The sequence below is a fragment of the Mytilus trossulus genome, unplaced genomic scaffold (genome assembly GCF_036588685.1).
Source record: "Mytilus trossulus isolate FHL-02 unplaced genomic scaffold, PNRI_Mtr1.1.1.hap1 h1tg000024l__unscaffolded, whole genome shotgun sequence".
In the NCBI taxonomy this organism is placed as follows: domain Eukaryota; kingdom Metazoa; phylum Mollusca; class Bivalvia; order Mytilida; family Mytilidae; genus Mytilus; species Mytilus trossulus.
The window spans coordinates 5,131,732-5,152,089 of NW_026963290.1; the positions used below are offsets into that span (position 1 = coordinate 5,131,732).

Consider the following 20,358-nt stretch of genomic DNA (forward strand, 5'->3'; position numbering starts at 1 on the left):
TGCGAATGACACCATTTCCCATCAGAGACCAAATGACGTAAAAGCAATCCGTTGAACCAGAGACATATAATATAGTATCTGGTTGAACTATGGGCTGCCGTACAGCCTTAAACGATGAGCAAAATAAACCCCATGTACCGCATAGTACTTTATAAAAATAGGCAGCAGTCCTTTTGCGCCAAATTTTGTTTTCCAAATTTATCATGCAATTGCGCCAATATTCGGAACTCATAAATTTGCGCCAATTTACCTGTACGCATATCTATCATGAATATAAATGATAAGTATTTATTTCTATTTTTGGCTTAAAAAGTATCATATGTTCGGAGACATTTCATCATGACTGAGGATGAGCATGTGGAAAGAGATTTTTTGAAATGCATTTATAGACAGTCCATGTACATTATACAGAGACAGAAGAAAAATACAAGATATGTCAAAAGAGAAGAAAAACAAGCTTTAATTTTGCTGATTATGTTCGATTATGTTTTAGCCACATATGTTGATGACACAGTACTATGTTCCCATTATCCGTATGGGCTAAAACTCTATATAATCTACCGCAAGACGTAGCAGTAATGGAGCAGAAGCATAACACAGGAATTATTATGAACTGTTTTATGCAGTTCATCCTTCAATGTTTTTTTTTGGACAATTTCGTGAAGTTACAAGCTACTGCATACATTAAATTGGGAAGTACCTATGCAGCAGCAGTAAGAAGAAAGTATGTTTTCAAAACAAGAGGCTCTCAAGAGCCTGAATCGCTCACCTGAATTTTTTTGGTTTAATCTCTCATCAATGATTATTTTTGCTTTTCAATTTATTTAAATGTTCTTTGAATCGTCCTATTTTTTTTAAAAGCAAAAAAAATCATTTTCTCCTATGTTCTATTTTAGCCATAGGAGCTATGTTTCTTGACATGCAAGGAAATGAAATATAAAATTTATACTAGATACTCTGAAACTCATTTAGCCTAAGTTTGGCTGAAATTGATACAGCAGTTTCAAAAGAGAAGATTTTTTAAAGTAAGTCAACATGATGAACAAATTGTGAAAAAAGTCTTTAAAGGGCAATAACTCCTAAAGAGGTCAATTGACAATTTTGGTCAAATTGACTTATTTGTAGATCTTACTTTGCTGATCATTTTTGCTGTTAACAGTTTATCTTTATCTATAATAATATTCAAGATAATGACCAAAAACTGCAAAATTTCCTTAAAATTACCAATTGAGTGGCAGCAACCCAACAATTGGATGTTTGATTCATCTGAAAATTTCAGGGCTGATAAATATTGACCTAATGAACATTTTTACTCCATGTCAGATTTGCTCTTAATGCTCTCGTTTTTGAGATATAAGCCAAAAACTGCATTTGACCCCTATGTTCTATTTTAAGTAACGGCGGCCATGTTTTTTGACGGATCAAAAGTCAAAGCACACACTTTGTGCAGGATAATCTAAGGAACAATCATGCTAAGTTTTAACCAAATCCATTCAGTAGTTTCAGAAGAGAAGATTTTTTAAAGTTAGCAAATATGATGAACAAATTGTGAAAAATTGTCATTAAAGGACAATACCCCCTTAAGGGGTCAATTGACAATTTTGGTCATATTAAATTATTTGTAGATCTTACTTTGCTGATCTTTTTTGCTGTTTACAGTTTATCTTTATCTATAATAATATTCAAGATAATGACCAAAAACTGCAAAATTTCCTTAAAATTACCAATTAAGTGGCAGCAACCCAACAATGGTTTGTTTGATTCATCTGAAAATTTCAGGGCTGATAGATCTTGACCTAATGAACATTTTTACCCCATGTCAGATTTGCTCTAAATGCTTTCGTTTTTGAGATATTAGACAAAAACTGCATTTGACCCCTATGTTCTATTTTAAGTAACGGCGGCCATGTTTTTTGACGGACCAAAAATCAAAGCACACACTTTGTGCAGGATAATCTAAGGAACAATCATGCTAAGTTTTAACCAAATCCATTCAGTAGTTTCAGAGATGAAGATTTTTTAAAGTTAGCAAATATGATGAACAAATTGTTAAAAATTGTCATTAAAGGACAATAACCCCTTAAGGGGTCAATTGACAATTTTGGTCATATTAACTTATTTATAGATCTTACTTTGCTGATCTTTTTTGCTGTTTACAGTTTATCTTTATCTATAATAATATTCAAGATAATGACCAAAAACTGCAAAATTTCCTTAAAATTACCAATTAAGTGGCAGCAACCCAACAATGGTTTGTTTGATTCATCTGAAAATTTCAGGGCTGATAGATCTTGACCTAATGAACATTTTTACCTCATGTCAGATTTGCTCTAAATGCTTTCGTTTTTGAGATATAAGCCAAAAACTGCATTTGACCTCTATGTTCTATTTTAAGTAACGGCGGCCATGTTTTTTGACGGATCAAAAATCGAAGCGCACATTTTGTGCAGGATATACTAAGGAACAATCATGTTAATTTTCATTCAAATCCATTCAGTAGTTTCAGAGGAGAAGATGTTTGAAAAATTGTTAACGACGACAGACGACGACGACGACTACGACGTCGACGACGACGGACGCCAAGTGATGAGAAAAGCTCACATGGCCTTTTAAGCCAGGTGAGGTAAAAAGGAAACATTTGCCGGTTCCAAGTGCGAATAAAGGAGAAGGGAATTCATTTTTCTTCTAATTGGCGCAATCGTATGTTTTGTTTTTGGCGCAAATGATACCATGTAATTTTAAAACAGGTGGCGCAAACGTAGCATTGGAGAAAAAAGTTGTGGCGAAAAAGGACGGATTTTTTTGCGCAAACGGATCTCTCCCATAGACCCCGAAATTCAAAAATGAAACTAAGAAAACTAACGGCAGCAACTATATGAAAAAACAGTTAACAAAAAACAAATATAAATATACACCGAGCAACAAACGGACAACCACCAAATTACATTCTCCTGACTTTTTGCAAGTTTAATCCCATCACATGATTCATGTATAAAAAAGAAGATGTGGTATGAGTGCCAATGAAACAACTCTCCATCCAAGTCACAATGTGTTGACAGTTAATAACAAGTATAGGTAAAAGTTACTTTAGCATTTCTATATTTCCAATCAAACTTACTTAATTCTTCGATATAATTTGAAATAGCTATTTTCCTTAAACATGTTAAAGGATTTTAACCTTTAAATCATAATTTTAACAAGAAATCTTCATACCAAAGTTTTTGATAAGGTTGTCGGATATTTCTTTGCTCTATATGATTTATTGGAAAGTGTTATTTCATTATTGATTGTCCCGGCGTTATCAAATACATGTACAGTATATGTATGTGTAGCAGATTAATAAAAGTTTCAATCGTCGAATACAGAGTCCCATCAACATTTGTTTGTTTTGAAAATGAACTCATACACATTTTATCTGATTTTCACTTGTTCACTAGACAGATGCCTGTGATGTAGAACTTGACTGCTTACCTTTTAGAAACTTGTTTCTCCTAATTTTTGCATGAGTTAGTATATTGTTAAATATTTTTGCATGTATGTATATATAGTTACTTTCACTTAAGATTTTGTTGGTTGTTTCATTTCCATAGGCGGATCCAGGGGAGGGGCATAAGGGCAATAGTATACAAACAGCAAAGATAATGAATAATAGAGATGTACGGGGCGCCGAATGGGACTCTTGTGGTTTTGTACTCAAAATTCAATTTTGTACGGACAAAAGTGACTTTTGTTCAACAAAAATGAGTTCAGTTTAACAAAATTTGTATCATACTACAAATTTCAAATTTTGTCATACAAAATTATCTATCAGCGGACAAAAGTCACTTTTGTCATGACAAAATTCATTTTTGTTACACAGACTTGACTTTTGTTACCTAATTTGAAAATTGAGCGACAAAAGTCAATTTTGTATTTAAATTAGTTTAGTTTGGTTTCTGTGAACTAATTTGCATACAAAATCGACTTTTGTTACACAAAATTGACTTTTGTTACACAAAATTGACTTTTGTTACACAAAATTGACTCTTGTTACACAAAATTGACTTTTGTTACACAAAAATTACTTTTGTTACACAAAATTGACTTTTGTTACACAAAATTGACTTATGTCTCAACAAAATTGACAAAATTGACTTTTGTCTCAACAAAATTGACAAAATTGAATTTTGTCTCAACAAAATTGAATTTTGTCTCAACAAAATTAACAAAATTGAATTTTGTCTCAACAAAATTGACAAAATTGAATTTTGTCTCAACAAAATTAACAAAATTGAATTTTGTCTCAACAAAATTAACAAAATTGAATTTTGTCTCAACAAAATTGATTTTTGTCTCACGAAAGTCAATTTTGTCTCACGAAAGTCAATTTTGTCTCATAAAAGTCAATTTTGTTGTTACAAAATTGAATTTTGTCATCACAAAAATGAATTTTGTCGTCACAAAATTGACTTTTGTCTCAACAAAATTGACAAAATTGACTTTTGTCTCAACAAAATTAACAAAATTGACTTTTGTCTCAACAAAATTTACAAAATTGACTTTTGTCTCAACAAAATTAACAAAATTGACTTTTGTCTCAACAAAAATGACAAAATTGAATTTTGTCTCAACAAAAATGACAAAATTGAATTTTGTCTCAACAAAAATGACAAAATTGAATTTTGTCTCACAAAAGTCAATTTTGTCTCACAAAAGTCAATTTTGTCTCACAAAAGTTAATTTTGTTTCACAAAAGTCAATTTTGTCGCACAAAATTGAATCTTACCGTACACAATTGACTTTAGTGATTTAATTTCCATATCAGGTAACAAAAGTCAATTTTGTATGCAAATATGTTTATACCTTTAAGACAAAATTGACTTTTGTCATGACAAATATGAATTTTGTCTACAAAAATGAATTTTGTCATGACAAAAATGAATTTTGTCTACACAAAATTGAAGTTCTCACAAAACAAGTCTGTAGCACATAGTTTTGTAAGACAAAAATGATTTTGTTATGACAGAATTGAATTTTGTACAAAACCACAAGAGTCCCATTTGGCGCCCCGTACGATGGGCCATTTTGTACATATATACAAAGGGTAAACTTCGAGCAAGCATTTCGACCTTTCGTTTTTAAGTGATAGTCTTCTCACATGTCTTTGTTTAAAGACTTGTACTTGTGAACCAAAAAAAAACAATCAATGATCATCAATAACTCCATACGAATTTCCACTGCAGGGGCAGATCCAGCCATTTTAAAAAAGGGGTCCTAACCCAGGACAAAGCAGGGGGTTCCAATTACATGTCCCCATTCAAATGCATTGATCATCCAAAAAAAGGGGTTCAACCCACGGAACCCCCCCCCCCCTTTCTTGATCCGCGCCTGCACTGATCTTGATTTTGCAGTGTGTGATAGTCCACACGCGAGTTATTTCACTATTGATCACTATTTTATTTTTACGATTATTTGCCAGTTTACTACAGTAAATGCAAGCTAGGTAATCAGACCGGTTCGTTTTATATAAATTAGATAAGATCACGGGAAAGATGTAAGATGTAGTGATGCAAGGTCCCATTCTTTATCTTCAAGATGTGTTTATTAGTTTAGCTAAAATTAACTGATCATATATAAATAATTATGTATGCATGTTGAAATCTAATCAATTATAATTATACTTCCGCATTGATCTATTAATAAACACATAGATCGTCTGCTACGTTGATATATATAAATAAATCCTTGTAGGTGTTGGCTGGCGTAGTCGTGTGGATACTTCGTTAACACTGAAAACATTTTCTCTACCTGAAAAATCAAGTGGGGTTTCGACCCTGCTAGTTCCACTGACGCAGTCTAGTCACTTTTTTACTACGATTATTTATTCATACATTTCACAATTTCTCGGTGTGATACAGGTCAGAATGAGTATGTCTCTATTCTTGCCATCTAGTCATATTCTTTATTAACTTTCCTAATAAGTAATACAAGTATGGCCAAATATTTTCTAATGCATAAGAGGGACGAAAGATACCAGTTGAACCGTTAGTAAAACTCATAAATAGAAAATAAACTGACAACGCCATGGCTAAAAATGAAAAAGACAAACAGACAAACAACATAGAAAACTAAAGAATAAGCAACACGAACCGAACCAAAAATAAGGGTGATCTCAGGTGCTCCGAAAGGGTAAGCAGATACTGCTCCCCATGTGGCACCCGTCGTGTTGATCATATGTTATACTGACAAATCCGGTGAATAGTCTAATTCGGTAGGTCACATTCATGAAAGGGAAGGGGATTGTAGTTACAACGTAAGGAACATATCCGATATCATCTGTGAAACGGTTATTCCATAATGGTCAACCAACCCGTGATGGCGTCGGTAAAATTTACGAAGGGATGAAGCAACCTGACCTACATTTGTAATGATGTATCTAATTCATTGCATTAATCCATTATACATATATCTATATCAACTGTAGAGGTTTAACGTTATAAATTGCTTGTATACAGCACCTGAGCACTGAGCTGATATTATTTTATTGTTTTGTTGCATTTCAAAGTTAGACGGGATTTTGTGGCAAATAAACCAAGATTTTTGTAGAAAATCCACAGATATTTTTGTTATAAAATTTTAAGCACAGATTACTCACTTGATTTATTATATGATGTGCTAGCGTTTATTGTTTACTAAAAGTCCTAAACAATCTTATTTTTATTTTTTTTTATCGTGCTAAGTCACGAGAGTCGAGCGTAGCCTACAAAGGTGTACTTGAATTGGTCCATATTCATATTTGTTTAAACTTGAGACTACTATATTTAATAGTAGTCTCAGTTTAAACCAATATCTAAATGTATTATAACCTTGATTTTAGGAAATCATTGCTAGCACTGCTTGCAATAATCCTCCATTTATCAAGCACCAAAATGCCAACTATGACAGTACAAGGGGAAATGCTGTGGATTTTGTATAATTTATTTTTTATTTTTTTAGCATTGAATCAACACAAGGGTACACCATCCTTGAACAAAACATAACCCGTAGTCTAACTCCGCTTTTTACTTTATTTTAATACAAAGATTTTTTTTATTCAATAAAAAACTATAAGAAATGAAATCTCGTTTTGTATACTGATATTATAACATATTGCCGGTATGTACAAATTTTTAAAGAAGAATGTAATTCATTTGTAAGAATTTTCATGTAAACAAAACAAAGTTGTGTGTGTTAGCTATTTGACATGCCATGTTGTGAATTATTAAAATTTTAAAACATTGCCATATATGGAGACATAACTCAGCCATGATAAGTCCAGATAGCGTTTCTTTTACAAAGGAGTCTGTGAGGAGTTTACCGATTTGGCCGGGTTTGAAATAAACAAACGGGTCCCCTGACTCAAAGATTTCATTTTATTTTCTGAAAACACATTATCATCGAAGACTTATGTTTTCTTATTTTTTCTTTAAAAATTTTTATCTTTAAGTTTCCATAATTCATTACATTTTAGAAAAATCATTATATAAATAACTTTCTGGGAAAAATACACTGACAACATATTATGTTACAGATTTTGGCAAGTAAAACCAGAAATTCAATAGTTAATCCATTCTAATATTGTCTAATATAGAGTAAACATTAAATGAGGGTTGGAATAATAATATTCTTTCTTTCAGTCGTTTAAAGAGCTCGGAATCTCACGTGTTTGGTGTTGTCATTGTATATATATGAAAACCTGACTTTAGATAAATTAATGATAATAAATTAGGACAAATTAAATGTGGGTCCGGAAAGCTATAATAGCTTTGTATTGAAATCTGTTCCTTATTCAAATAGCTCACACCGGATTTCAATTATTGGTTATTTCCCTTGGACAGGTGCTTGTCAACTACCATAACAGCCGACAAAAACTACTGCTACTAGTTTTTTGTATGGATAAAAGTTATGAGCACTTACTGTCAATGAATTGCATTACATGTGGAAAAAATAATGAAAAAATAAATAAATTTGCAGTGAAGCATTACACCTGAGGCTGAGCTGACAGTGACAGTGTGTATAACTTTCATTCTGTTATTATTCTATAACCTTAGAACTAAGAATGTCAGATATTGTGATGCCAAGTGATGAGATGATGAGACACACTTCAATGTCAATGTCTAGTGTATCATGGTTTGAGTTTCTGTTGGATGAGCATAAACTGGATAATCATTTGCAACAACAAAACCCAGGTAAATGATCAGGTTGCACACACAAATGGGATACATGCTATTGACATGCTTAGTATTGTGCAGTCAACAATTTAATATATATAACAGATTCAGATAATTGCAATTGATCATCAGCATTTTTATAACAAAAGTTATGGGTGTTTGTTTTCATGCTAATTTAAACATGTTATTAAAGAATTGCCTTGCATGATTCATGTTCATTTACTTTATTTTCATTAATTACACATCCATGTACATTGTACATGTACTTTTACATTTGTATACTTGCTTTATATATTTATGGCACTATTTAAATCTTACAAAATTACTCTATGTCCTGGGCCAACAGGATATGTTGAGTATTGGTCAGGATTGACAGGTTAACAGATGTGCTGATGCAGACAATATTTTATTAGATTTTAATTCCAATATTACAAGATTGTAACGGATGTACATGTAAGTACTTACTGTACCCAAATTACACCTATTTAGCAAAAATCAGGGCCTTAAATGCCGACCGGCATGAAGAGGATAGGTGAGGTGAGGTGAGCAAAAATAGAAGCGGAAATCTAACAATATTTCCTAGACTAGAGACAAAACAATTTGTATTTTTATGATTTGATACTACATGTATGCACATGATGCATGTCTTTCAACATATATGGGTAAACATATTTAAATATACCCAAAATGTTCACAGTAATTTATCAACAGATGATCATGAAGTGTTTACTGAAAAAGCAAAATGTACGGAAACATAGCTGTGCAACGTCATCAAAGTGCAACGTCATCAAAGCATCATCTTTTTTAAACTAACAAATACAATGTGTTACAAGTATCCATTTCTTTAAAAAATGAAGGATAAGCACAGACTTAAATATCCAATTGTTAAAAATATTTGAAGAAATTAAACAAAAGCTCTATTACCCCACTTTTGACGATACAAATTTAAACATAGATGCAAGTTAGGTACTCCTTATTACAGAATCATTGGTGGTTTGGAAGTCATTTCAGACAAATTTTTCTATGATTCTATATGGATTCAAAATTAATTTGGTGAAACCATATACATGATACATCTACAAAATAAACACATAATGAGATCTTTTGTTTGAAGCATATATAAATAAACGTAGGTTAAAAAAACTGTCAAAATAGGTGCAATTTGGGTACCTCACCTTACATGTAACCTAAATTTAACAATAGGCATAATAAGACAATTATACACACAGAAGCATGGCAAAATGGTTTTTGGTGGTGAATAAGCAAACCAGAGTTCAACCTCTTTTAAATTGAATTTGAGCCCATTTTTTAGCAGTGGATATTTATAATATATATAATATATGCATGTGAGACTGAGATGTCTTACATTTTCAAAAGTAGCAAACTTTTTTTTTTGTTGCAATATAAGATCCTCAACCTTTGCCACAAACATAATTAAGGCAAAGTAACAGTTTCCTGTTTATAAATGCACTATCAGTATGTAAAATAATAAAAATAAAATAATGTAGGAAATTGAAATAAAGCTAAAATGGGGATCTTCCATTTTGGATCCTTTTCAACATACAATGTATGTGTATTGTATAAGAAAGCAAAAGTACATGAATGAAAAGTAATTATTCAGTGTAGTTAATTTTTTTTATCTTCAATGTAATTATTTAAAATTACTCATATTGTAGATCCCTCACCTTGTCAGTTGATTATCCAGTTTTTACAGCAAGCAGAGGCTCATTTAGCAGCCAGCACTGCCCTGGTCAGGGAAATACCAACTACACCTAATGGTCAGAATGATTCCAGGTCTGAAGATGGAAATATGCATGGTAAATTTATATATATTTCATCTATGTTTGAGAAAAATTGTGAAAATATTTATCTGTAGCTATAAATATACAAGTGTATATATCACAATGATAATATGTAAAGCCATTTTAAAAGTTTGATCACCCGGTTTCAATGTGTTTAAACTTTAAACATACATTTGTACATAGAAGTACAAAAAGTACAAATTAAATGTAAGTATATTAAAGAAATAATTTCTGTATGTTATGCTTTTAAGTTCATTTTAACGTGTGCAGGCATTATGAGTTGACTTAAAAGTACAGGTTTAAAGGCACCCACTCTGATAGGATAAAGAAAACATATTTGAATAAATGTTTTTAAAATTAAAGCGATTAAAACATTAATTTTTACAATATTTTAGATTTTTTTTTAATATAATAGCAAGCACTTTGTTGTTCAAAATATAACTGACATTGCAAATTTCAGTGTTCTACTCAGAAATTTCGTGCATCATCCTGGTAGAATCTCATTGTTTACAAAGTGAAGGCAGAGCCTCATTTTACAATTTATAAAGTTTACTTTTAAGAATAAGAATTTTTCTAAATCTCAATTAGGGTCATCGTGTAGATATTAACAGTGCTCAAAGTCTGAAAAAAAAAGATTATAATATATTCAGGGTTGAACATGTTGAAGTCAAAATGACTTGCAAATAAAAAGGTTCAAGATTTGATTTAAATCCTAATGAAAATTCCTGCTACAGAGTTGTGCATGTCATTTGAGGTTGCTCAGCTACGATGGATCAAGAAATTACACTTTTATGTGTTCTGTAGAATTCATATTTTTATGATCCACCTTTGATAGAAGGGGTACATAATGTTTTTGGTCAGTCTATTAGTTCATCCATCAATTCCTTCTGTAACCATGGTATCAGGTTAAAGGTTTTATTTAAGAAAGTTTACCCTGAAGTTGTGGTCTAATCAACTTTAAAAGTATACATAGATATAAGAAGATGTGCCACAGTGGTACGAGTGCCAATGACACAAATGAATGAGACAACTCTCCATCCAAATAATAATTAATAAAAGTAAACCATTATAGGTCAATGAACCGCCTTCAACGCTGTTCATTATCATGTAAAAAATATATGCATGTACCATTGCCAACTGGTCTTACCCAGATTTGGAATTCGCTGTTTTCTGAAAATTGATGGTGTGAGCTGAAAAAAGTGAAAAAGGTGGATCAAGTATTTGATAGAAAAAATGGAAGCAACATTTCACAGATTTATGAAATTGATTAATGTTCTTTCTGCCTGTACGAAAATTAAATGAATGATTATATTATATTCCATTGAAAAGATTTTTTTGCATACTTGATTCGCATAGGATTTTTCAACAAAATATTGAAAATATGCTTTGAAGTATTGCGTTAGCGAAAAACAAATATTCCATCAAATAAATTTTAGTCAGATATTCTTATGAATATCCTTTTCATATTCAATACAAATATTCCATCAAATAAATTTTAGTCAGATATTCTTATGAATATCCTTTTCATATTCAATACAAATTTTATTAAGTCTGATGCAGACACTTTGTATTCAAGGGGTTTCAACTGAGGTACTACACAGGCGTCAAAAGGCGTCCCCTTGGAGTAAAGGGGGTGGCATCATTATGGAGGAAAGGGTTAAAGGAAGTTTTTCATCTGTTTTAAACACATGTATTGATAATTTTAACTAGTTCTTAGGCCCATATAAAAACTCAGAAGACATTGCTAAAAGTATTGACCAGTTTTAAAAAGGTGACAGATATTGAATTTTTAATTTATGAATGATTGTATTTTTGATTAACAAGTCAAGTTATTAATTGATTTTTCCACATATATCCAACCCCTGGATAGAGTCAGATTTCCTGTTGGAAGATTTATTTCTTTTGGTGCCCAAATAATTATGCTTAATAAGATTCTTAAACTTCTTTTTGTCGATGTAAATAGTTTTTTGTTAGTATAGCTATTGACAATATTCAAATATGTTATATTGTCTGTCATGGAACAATGAACATATTGTTACAATTTTGTACGGCTTTCGTCACTGTCTTTTCACAGCTGTAAAACCTTTAAAAATTATTAGAGAATGTCAATTTAAATGATTGGAGATAATTTAATTGATTTTTGGATCACTGAAGAAAATATTTATTCTTTAAGATGATATGGTAATATAATGAATATTGGAAGGTTGAATAGGTATATTTTCTGTGGTTTGTTTTTGTTGTCAGTTGAACAAGACTTATAATAAGTAGAAACTGCAACTAAGTATGCATTTAAGGATATACATGTTATGTATATCATGTATATCATGTATATAAAGCTTTTTTGTCTATGAAAAAAATAATCATAAAAAGGGAGAAGAAAACAAAAGAAGGCAATAACATAAATTGTACTTGGTTTTGAATTAAACTTTGTTTAAGTATCACAACCCAAACTTACTATGTGCATATAATCACACAGACCAAAAAATGAAATGTGGAAAATTCATTTTCTTTTAAATAAAAATATAGGGTTATGAAAGGGGGGAATGACCTTTTTCAGGACGTCTGGATCAGGTGTTTTTTTAAACTCCGGATTTCAGAATTGACTTTCAGGATTGACCCTTTTGGGATCTGGGAATTCTTTTTTTCGAATTTCCGGGTTTTCAGCATTTAATTTTTTTTTTGATTCGGGACCTAATTATAAGGATTTCATGTTTTGAAGTACAGTATTAACAAATATCAAAATGTCAAGATATTGATAAAGATTTTTATTGTAATGCAGGGATATATGTAATGTTTATATTTTAAATTGAGTATACTTTAATACATGAAATAAAGGTTTATCAGTGTAATTTTTGAAATAAATATGATAATAAGGAGATATGTTATGATTGCATGCTAGTGGGACAACTATCCACATCCACAACAGACCAAATGATATAGATGAACACATTTACAGGTACACATACGTCCTTCAACAATGAGCAAAGCCTGTACTGTTTAAAAAGCTATAAAATGCTCTGATATGACAAAATGTCAAACAATTTGAAACAGAAAAACCAATGTCCTGATTTTTGTACAAAATGATAAACTTATATATATAACAAATATGATAGACGGTGACCAAAACCTTTATAAGTTAATAGGCACAGGGAACATTCTACACAAGATAAATTCCTATCCAAGGGAGATATGACAGGAGTGAAAACATTTATACTTTAAACATTTTGACACAACAGAAGTACCTGTTAATGGCTTGTTTAATGTAAACTTGATGGAAGTATTTTATAGAATTTGATTTGTAAATCAGATTCAAAAGAAAAAGTTTAATTTTACCAAGATTATGCACTTTAATGTTCTGACTTTATGTATATGAACATGCTAAAGTGATGAGAAATACATGTACAGTATGTGGACAAATGTTATTTCTTTTGTAATATATAGTTTATACAAATTAAGTTGGTTTTTTTAACTAAAGTTTTATTTAACTAATTTTTTTTTAAATTTTTTTTTTATTTGATTTCATGTTTTTTTCTCCATTAGATCTCATCATTTTACGAAGTATTTGCCAAGGTCCTATGCTAATTGGTGTATAATTTTCCAAATGGTTATAAAAACATTCATGATTTAAAAACACACTTTAGCTTATTTAGAACAATTGAAATTCTGATACAGTTTTTGTTTTAAACTTGCAAATTGTGGAAAACTTGTAAAACTGAAAGAAACAAAATTGAAGAATTTTTAAGGAACTGCTGCTTATCTAATGATATTAAAAAATCGATACAGGAATTACTATTATAATTTGTTTGCTCATTATTTCTTATCAGTCATTTCATTATCAGTCATTATCACGAACTCCAGAAAAGTTATTCATTATTGAAGTTATAATGGAAATCTCATCTTTTGTATATTCTGGTGGTTTAAACTCATAGTGAGCAGAAAAAATAAAAAATTCAGCCTAATTCTTCCATACAAAAGGTGCATGTCAGACAGTTTTGTTAGTCCAATTTTCAGACAGATATTTACATGTATAAGGGACATTCTAGGTCATATAGGTGTCAAAATCTAGCACCTAACAAATCAGACAAATGTATTTGAAAAGTTTTTTGTAAAGTCATTGATTTCCTTTAAGTATTAGCGCATTAAAGGTTTTCATTAACAATTGTATATTCAATAGCCGAAATATGAAATATGACAAAGGAAATCTTATGTCTTATTCAAACTTTAATGAAATTATTCAAATTACACATGTATGCTTATTATAAAAAAACCTTGTACAATACATTTTTTAGGATTTAACTTATTGCATTAATTAGAGCTAGATATCCTGAAAAATATATTTAACCATTTTTTTCCCTTTAAAAAAAATAAATAAAAAAATTATTACATGCCTAGATGTATTATAATTGTTTTGTAATGTAATTGAATTTATGCACTACCGGTAATCAATGTCAAACAGTGTGTTGATATTTTATGATATAATTGTGTTTTACAATTTGTTATTCATAAAGATTTTTTTTCTGAATTAAAAAAAAAATAGAAATGAAAGGTTTTTAACTTTTAAATGCTATACAAAGATTATCTTTGAAGGACTACATGTCAATGTAAAGAGATTAATCTTGACTCAAAGACACATTTTTTGTGTCCTTGATATGATTACCCTTTGAATTTTTTGATTTTTTTTTTTACAGTTTTGGCATATTTATTCATGAGGTATTTGATCTTCATTCTTATGTGTTCTATTGCACATTTTTCCTTAGTGTTTAAAGAAACTGTTATGCAGTCCATCCGAAAACTTAGCCCTATTTATTCATGTACATTATTTCTACAAAGTAATTTTAAAAGATTTTGTTTTGCTCTATGATCATCTATGTAATACGGTATATATTATATTTGCATATGTATTGTTTAACAAAATATGATAGTATTTGTCAGATTTCTTTCCTGGTATTCTTTATATACTGTAAACTAACTTAATTTCGCGAGCAATTTATTTTCGTGACTTTCGCAAGTAGAAAAATAGTGCGAAATTAAATCGTGGTGAATATGTATAACTTAGATCTTTCCTTATCAAACTACCGGTACATCAAGTAAATTAGAAAATCGCGAAACTAAATTGCCGTGAATTGGACTAGCTGGGGATAAACGTGAAATAAAGTTGGTTTACAGTAATGATTTTATGCACTTATCCATTTTTTCCAAAATTAAATTAAAAAAAAAAAATATTTAGTGTGAATTTCTGACGACAGTAGAGATTAAATGATGTTCTTGATATTACTATGAAGTTATTCACAGAGACTTGTTTTATTTTCAGACAAATTAGTTGTAAAAGAAAGCAAAAAAGTAATAGCACTGAAATTACTGGCATTGAAAGTAGCAGCCCACTTAAACTGGAATCTCAATATTCTTCTCAAAAAGTAGGTGTATAGTGTCTAAAAAGAATGATAATGAAATATGCTTTACAGAGTTTGTTTTAAAGTTTTAAGATAGAGGTATTGTCATGTATAAAGCTTTCTAGTTTTTCGTTGAGTAAATTTCAGTATATTACATGTATTATAATAAATAAATGCAATCTATAGTATCTAAAAACTCATGTTTGAATCCATTTGAATTATGTACATGTATGTAAAACAAGCACACAAATATATTCCTTTAAAACCAAATAAATACATACATTAAAGTCAAGTGCACATATTTGTTCAGGGATTAATGTAACATAAGTTCATTGTTTGGGTAAATATGCCACTTTAAATTTAGAAATTTTTATGATGATTTTGTTTGGTGAAAATAACAAAATAAGTTTCATAAAAACTAAAAATTATCATTTCAAATTTTGTATGTATATATATATTATTTACTGAAATTGTTATCATTAATCTTTAAAAAAAATCATACAAGAAATGCCAGCAAAATATTCTAAATTTGAATTTTACATGTACTCATTAAGCCACCTTATGAAATTGAATTAATAGTAATTATTTTGTGTTTATAATTGTAGTATACCAGTAGCATTACTACAGATCCTTCTGAATGAGCTGATGAGGTTAACAGTTGATGGTGACATTGAAGAGATTAAGTCCACAGTATCAGATTATAACAGTATCAGTGAAGAAACTCTCTTCTCATTACAACTCTTTCATAGATGGTATATTATCATTACAGATAGGCTACAACCATCACCCAACTAGCTAGAATGTTAGACATGTCTTGTTTGATAATTACAACCCAAGAACAATAAATGTGTACGGATAAAAGAGTGGTTTAAAGAAAAATTTAACACAAACATGATAAACCAACAAACACTTTTTTGGAAGGTTCTGCTCAATTTATATGACACACACACACACTATAACAAATATATTACAAAATAGTTGCTGTATTTGTAAACAATGGGAGTGTTGAACAGTTGTACTACAGTGTAATAGCTTTCAACAAGCCACTTATACTTGTGTCCAATTGCCAATTGTTCACAAAATTCAAACATTCTTTTATAGACTCCTTGACCAAAAAGACCATATAAACTTGGTTGTAGTGGGAACACACTCTCAGTCCCTATACCTTGTTTCTTTGTTTGCAGGGCATTACTAGCAGTGGTAAGAGACAGCTTTCCTAGGAGACCAATCAAATCATTTGTTCAAGTGTAAGTTTTGTTTTACTTGTCGAATATACATATATGAATAGATATTTACAGGGTTAATTTTCAATACAATTTAATTACTAAAAGAGCTGTAAATTTCGTTTTTAATTACGGAAATTCTTATTTTGGAAGTATAAAAATAAAATTGAGAATGGAAATGGGGAATGTGTCAAAGAGACAACAACCCAACCATAGATAAAAAACCAGCAGAAGGTCACCAACAGGTCTTCAATGTAGCGAGAAATTCCCTCACCCGGAGGCGTCCTTCAGCTGACCCCTAATAAAATATATACTAGTTCAGTGATAATGAACGCCATACTAATTTCCAAATTGTACACAAGAAACTAAAATTAAAATGATACAAGACTAACAAAGGCCAGAGGCTCCTGACTTGGGGCAGGCTCAAAAATGCGGCGAGGTTAAACATGTTTATGAGATTAAAGGTGTGATTTTTTTTTAACCTTATTTTGAAAGGTATAGGTATCTCATATTTATTTTTCACAGTTAAAAAACAATTTTATTGTACATTTAGAGGTCAATATATTGTCTTTTACAATAGATTGGTTTCTATGATATGTCAAGCTTTAAAGATGAAAAAGACCAGCAGTAATAATTGATGACTATAACTGGTAGCTTGTTAAGATCAGGTACAATTGTCAATGAGACAACTATGGGCCACTATATAGCCTTTAACAATGAGCCAAAAGCCATCAATTTAAGCCCATAACAGGCCCTGAAATGACAAATGTAAAACCATTCAAATGAGAAAACTAACAACCTAATTTATGTACAAATTATTGAAGGAAAACAGAAAAACATATTAATTGTGAAACCTTTTTAAACAAAGAGAAATTTTACAGTTATAGAATGCAAGCTCTAAGTGCTGATATAAAATCCTACACTCTTAATGTATTTCAAATGGATATCATGTCCAACACACCAATGTTTAAAAGAAATGTAAAAAAGTAATTTCAATGGAAAAAGTAAAATCACAAAAATACTGAACTTAAAGGAAAATCAATTCAGAAAATCCATAATAATAACAAAATGCATCAAAAATGAATGGACAAGAACTGTCATATTCCTGACTTGGTACAGGCATTTTCAAATGTAGAAAATGGTGGATTAAACCTGGTTCTATAGCGCTAACCCTCTCACATTAATGACAGTCTCATCAAAATCCGTTATATTTACATTGATGCGTTAAATAATCCCTTCAATTACAAATAAGTTACTATTAACTTTTGCAGTTTTACCTGATTTTGTTCAGGTAAATTGTCAATGTGAATGTTTTTATTTTTTTTACAAATTTCACAAAGAAATCAACCATCTATTTGATTGTTAATTGGTGTAGGTTTCATTGGTCAATGGATAACTTTTCATTTTAATTGCTAATTTTCTGTGTCTTTTTTTGACATTTTTTATGTAAAATCTGAGCTTTCAGTTATGTTAATTTTAGCCAGATGTGTTTTTGTTATCATAGATATGAGGATTATATAATAAATCAAAATGGCATTTACTAAGAATTGAAAAATCTATTGGATAGAAGTTAGTTCAGATGGTATAGTTGTGTGGTATTTCATTTGCTGGTAATTTAATATGCGTGCAGTTCAAGAACTAATACTGTTGTTTCTCAAAAAAAAATATTTACCATGTTGAATGAGTCTATGAAATATACAAATAAAAAGTGTTTAATTAATTAGACAATGTGTTACACATCACAAAATAGCTAGAATTCCTAATAAACACTGAAAGTAATTTTATGATCTTTGAGTAGAGTACAATTGAAAAGACAAATAATCAAAGTATAACACTGTGGATTAATTATTATTCATTCCAATTTTATGAAGATTTTATGGGTACAATGTTACCACAAATTTAAACGTTCAATGAATTACAAATTTTCTAAAAGAATGTAGGCAGACTTTGCCAAAACCATAAAATCAAATATCTGAGAAAATGCAAGTTTATCTCAGTTCTCAATAGTAAAAGGTACCTCTGCAAAGAAATGAATCCAATTAGTGATAATAATAGAAAAAATATATTGTACAAGACCAGTAATATAGTTGAATGCTGTGCATTGACCATTTGTTCTTGTAAAATATATAACTGGTTGGTGAGCATTATAAGTCAGATGGAAGGAATGTGGAAATCTAAGTCTTCAGGTCAATAAACTGTTGATGTACATTATTACACTTTTTGTATTAATGAAAAGAAAATAACATGATAAAATTTGAAATTAGTTAATTTTGAAGTGCAGCTCGGATATAATGATTATTAAAAGTACAGAAACAATCAATTGCTATATAAAGAAAACTTATTTTGTTATTTGTCTTTTCAGTCAAGGCCAGGTAGACCCTGCTATAGCATACCATGCTTTGAATGAAATCATAATGAGAAATGTAAGTACATTGATGAATAAGTAACATTTTATACTATAAAGAGAGGGAAAGATGCATTTCTATGGTCAGAAGTAATATGGAAGTTTTACTTAATGTTAATCTATATTAAACAACAATTTAGTGGCATTTTTTTTTTTTTTTAAAGTTCAAATAAAAAAATAGATTAGTGAATTTGAAGAGTATAAGTCTTACTTTTATATTGATAAAACCTATATGATCTATGTTACCTATTCCAGCAGCATGTTCTAGTATTAAAAGATAAAACTCTCCAGCTTATTTTAAACTGACAGTGACATGTACAATACAGTTATCTCCAACCACCTTCCCAACAATAGGATTTTCATAATGAGCTGAATTATTTGGTCTGTGCATTTGTTTGTCTGTTCCTCTCTCAGTCTTCTGTGTCTGTCCGGCTTCAGATTAAAGTTTTTGGTCAAGGTTATTATTGATGAAATTGAAGTCCAATCAACTTTAAACTATGATATGGTCTTTCTAATTTGAATGCCAAATTACATTTTTACCCCAATTTCACGGTCCACTGAACATAGAAAAGGATATTTGAGTGGGGCAACAGTGTACTATGGACACATTCTTGCTTAACTTTAATTGAAGCCTAGCAGTTTTATGAGGATTTCTTCACCTTAATTTTTTATAAACAATATATCTGCTGTTGTTACAGATAACTAATTATATCAATATGATCAAAATATCTAACTCAGCTGATCATAATCGTCATCTCTTTGTTCATTGTCAGATTCTAAATGGAGTACTTGAGGGCAATTTAAGTTTTGAAATTTTCCAGTTGTAGAGGGTCAGTATGTACTGAACTTATTATACCAAAAAGATCTGATTTAATACATATGTAATTATCAAATAAATTTTATGATGATTTGATGCACTATATCATATTTTGATTTTAAGGGTCTTTGTAATTCTTGTTTTTGTTATTTCAGCTCAGAGAGTCTACTGCAGTCTCAATAGAGAATTTAGAGAAGTGTATACAATGTGGGCGTGTCCTAAAATTGCCTGTCTCCAAATGTTTTCCCGTACTAAGTGATAACACTGAGGATTTTAGTTTGATATGGGATAACTGTGCAACAGTAACTCCACAAGAATATCACTGTCAGGTAAATTATATATGTATCATATATATTATAATAAACATTATTCATTTCTGACAGGTTGAATGATGTTTTAAAGAATTTTTTAACCACCATTTTGTTTTCTCTTCATATAAAAGATGAAAAGATTTGGTATGAAAGAATGAGACGTAGAAGTTTGGTTACTATAGGTCACTTTAGAGCCTTTAACAATGAGCAAATTCCAAACAG

General features: G+C 30.3%; 1 protein-coding gene across 1 annotated transcript in view; it reads left to right on the top strand.

Annotated features, from left to right (window-relative positions):
* The first annotated feature begins 7,849 nt into the window (after nucleotides 1–7,849).
* The window catches only part of LOC134699109 (integrator complex subunit 8-like), a 41,142-nt gene continuing 28,633 nt past the window's right edge, over nucleotides 7,850–20,358 (top strand). The window contains exons 1-7 of the mRNA XM_063560800.1: nucleotides 7,850–8,207; nucleotides 9,866–10,006; nucleotides 15,303–15,405; nucleotides 15,987–16,133; nucleotides 16,566–16,628; nucleotides 18,967–19,027; nucleotides 19,981–20,154. Of these exons, the coding sequence (XP_063416870.1) occupies nucleotides 8,078–8,207; nucleotides 9,866–10,006; nucleotides 15,303–15,405; nucleotides 15,987–16,133; nucleotides 16,566–16,628; nucleotides 18,967–19,027; nucleotides 19,981–20,154 (819 nt within the window). The 5' untranslated portion in view covers nucleotides 7,850–8,077. The remainder of the gene's footprint in view (nucleotides 8,208–9,865; nucleotides 10,007–15,302; nucleotides 15,406–15,986; nucleotides 16,134–16,565; nucleotides 16,629–18,966; nucleotides 19,028–19,980; nucleotides 20,155–20,358) is intronic.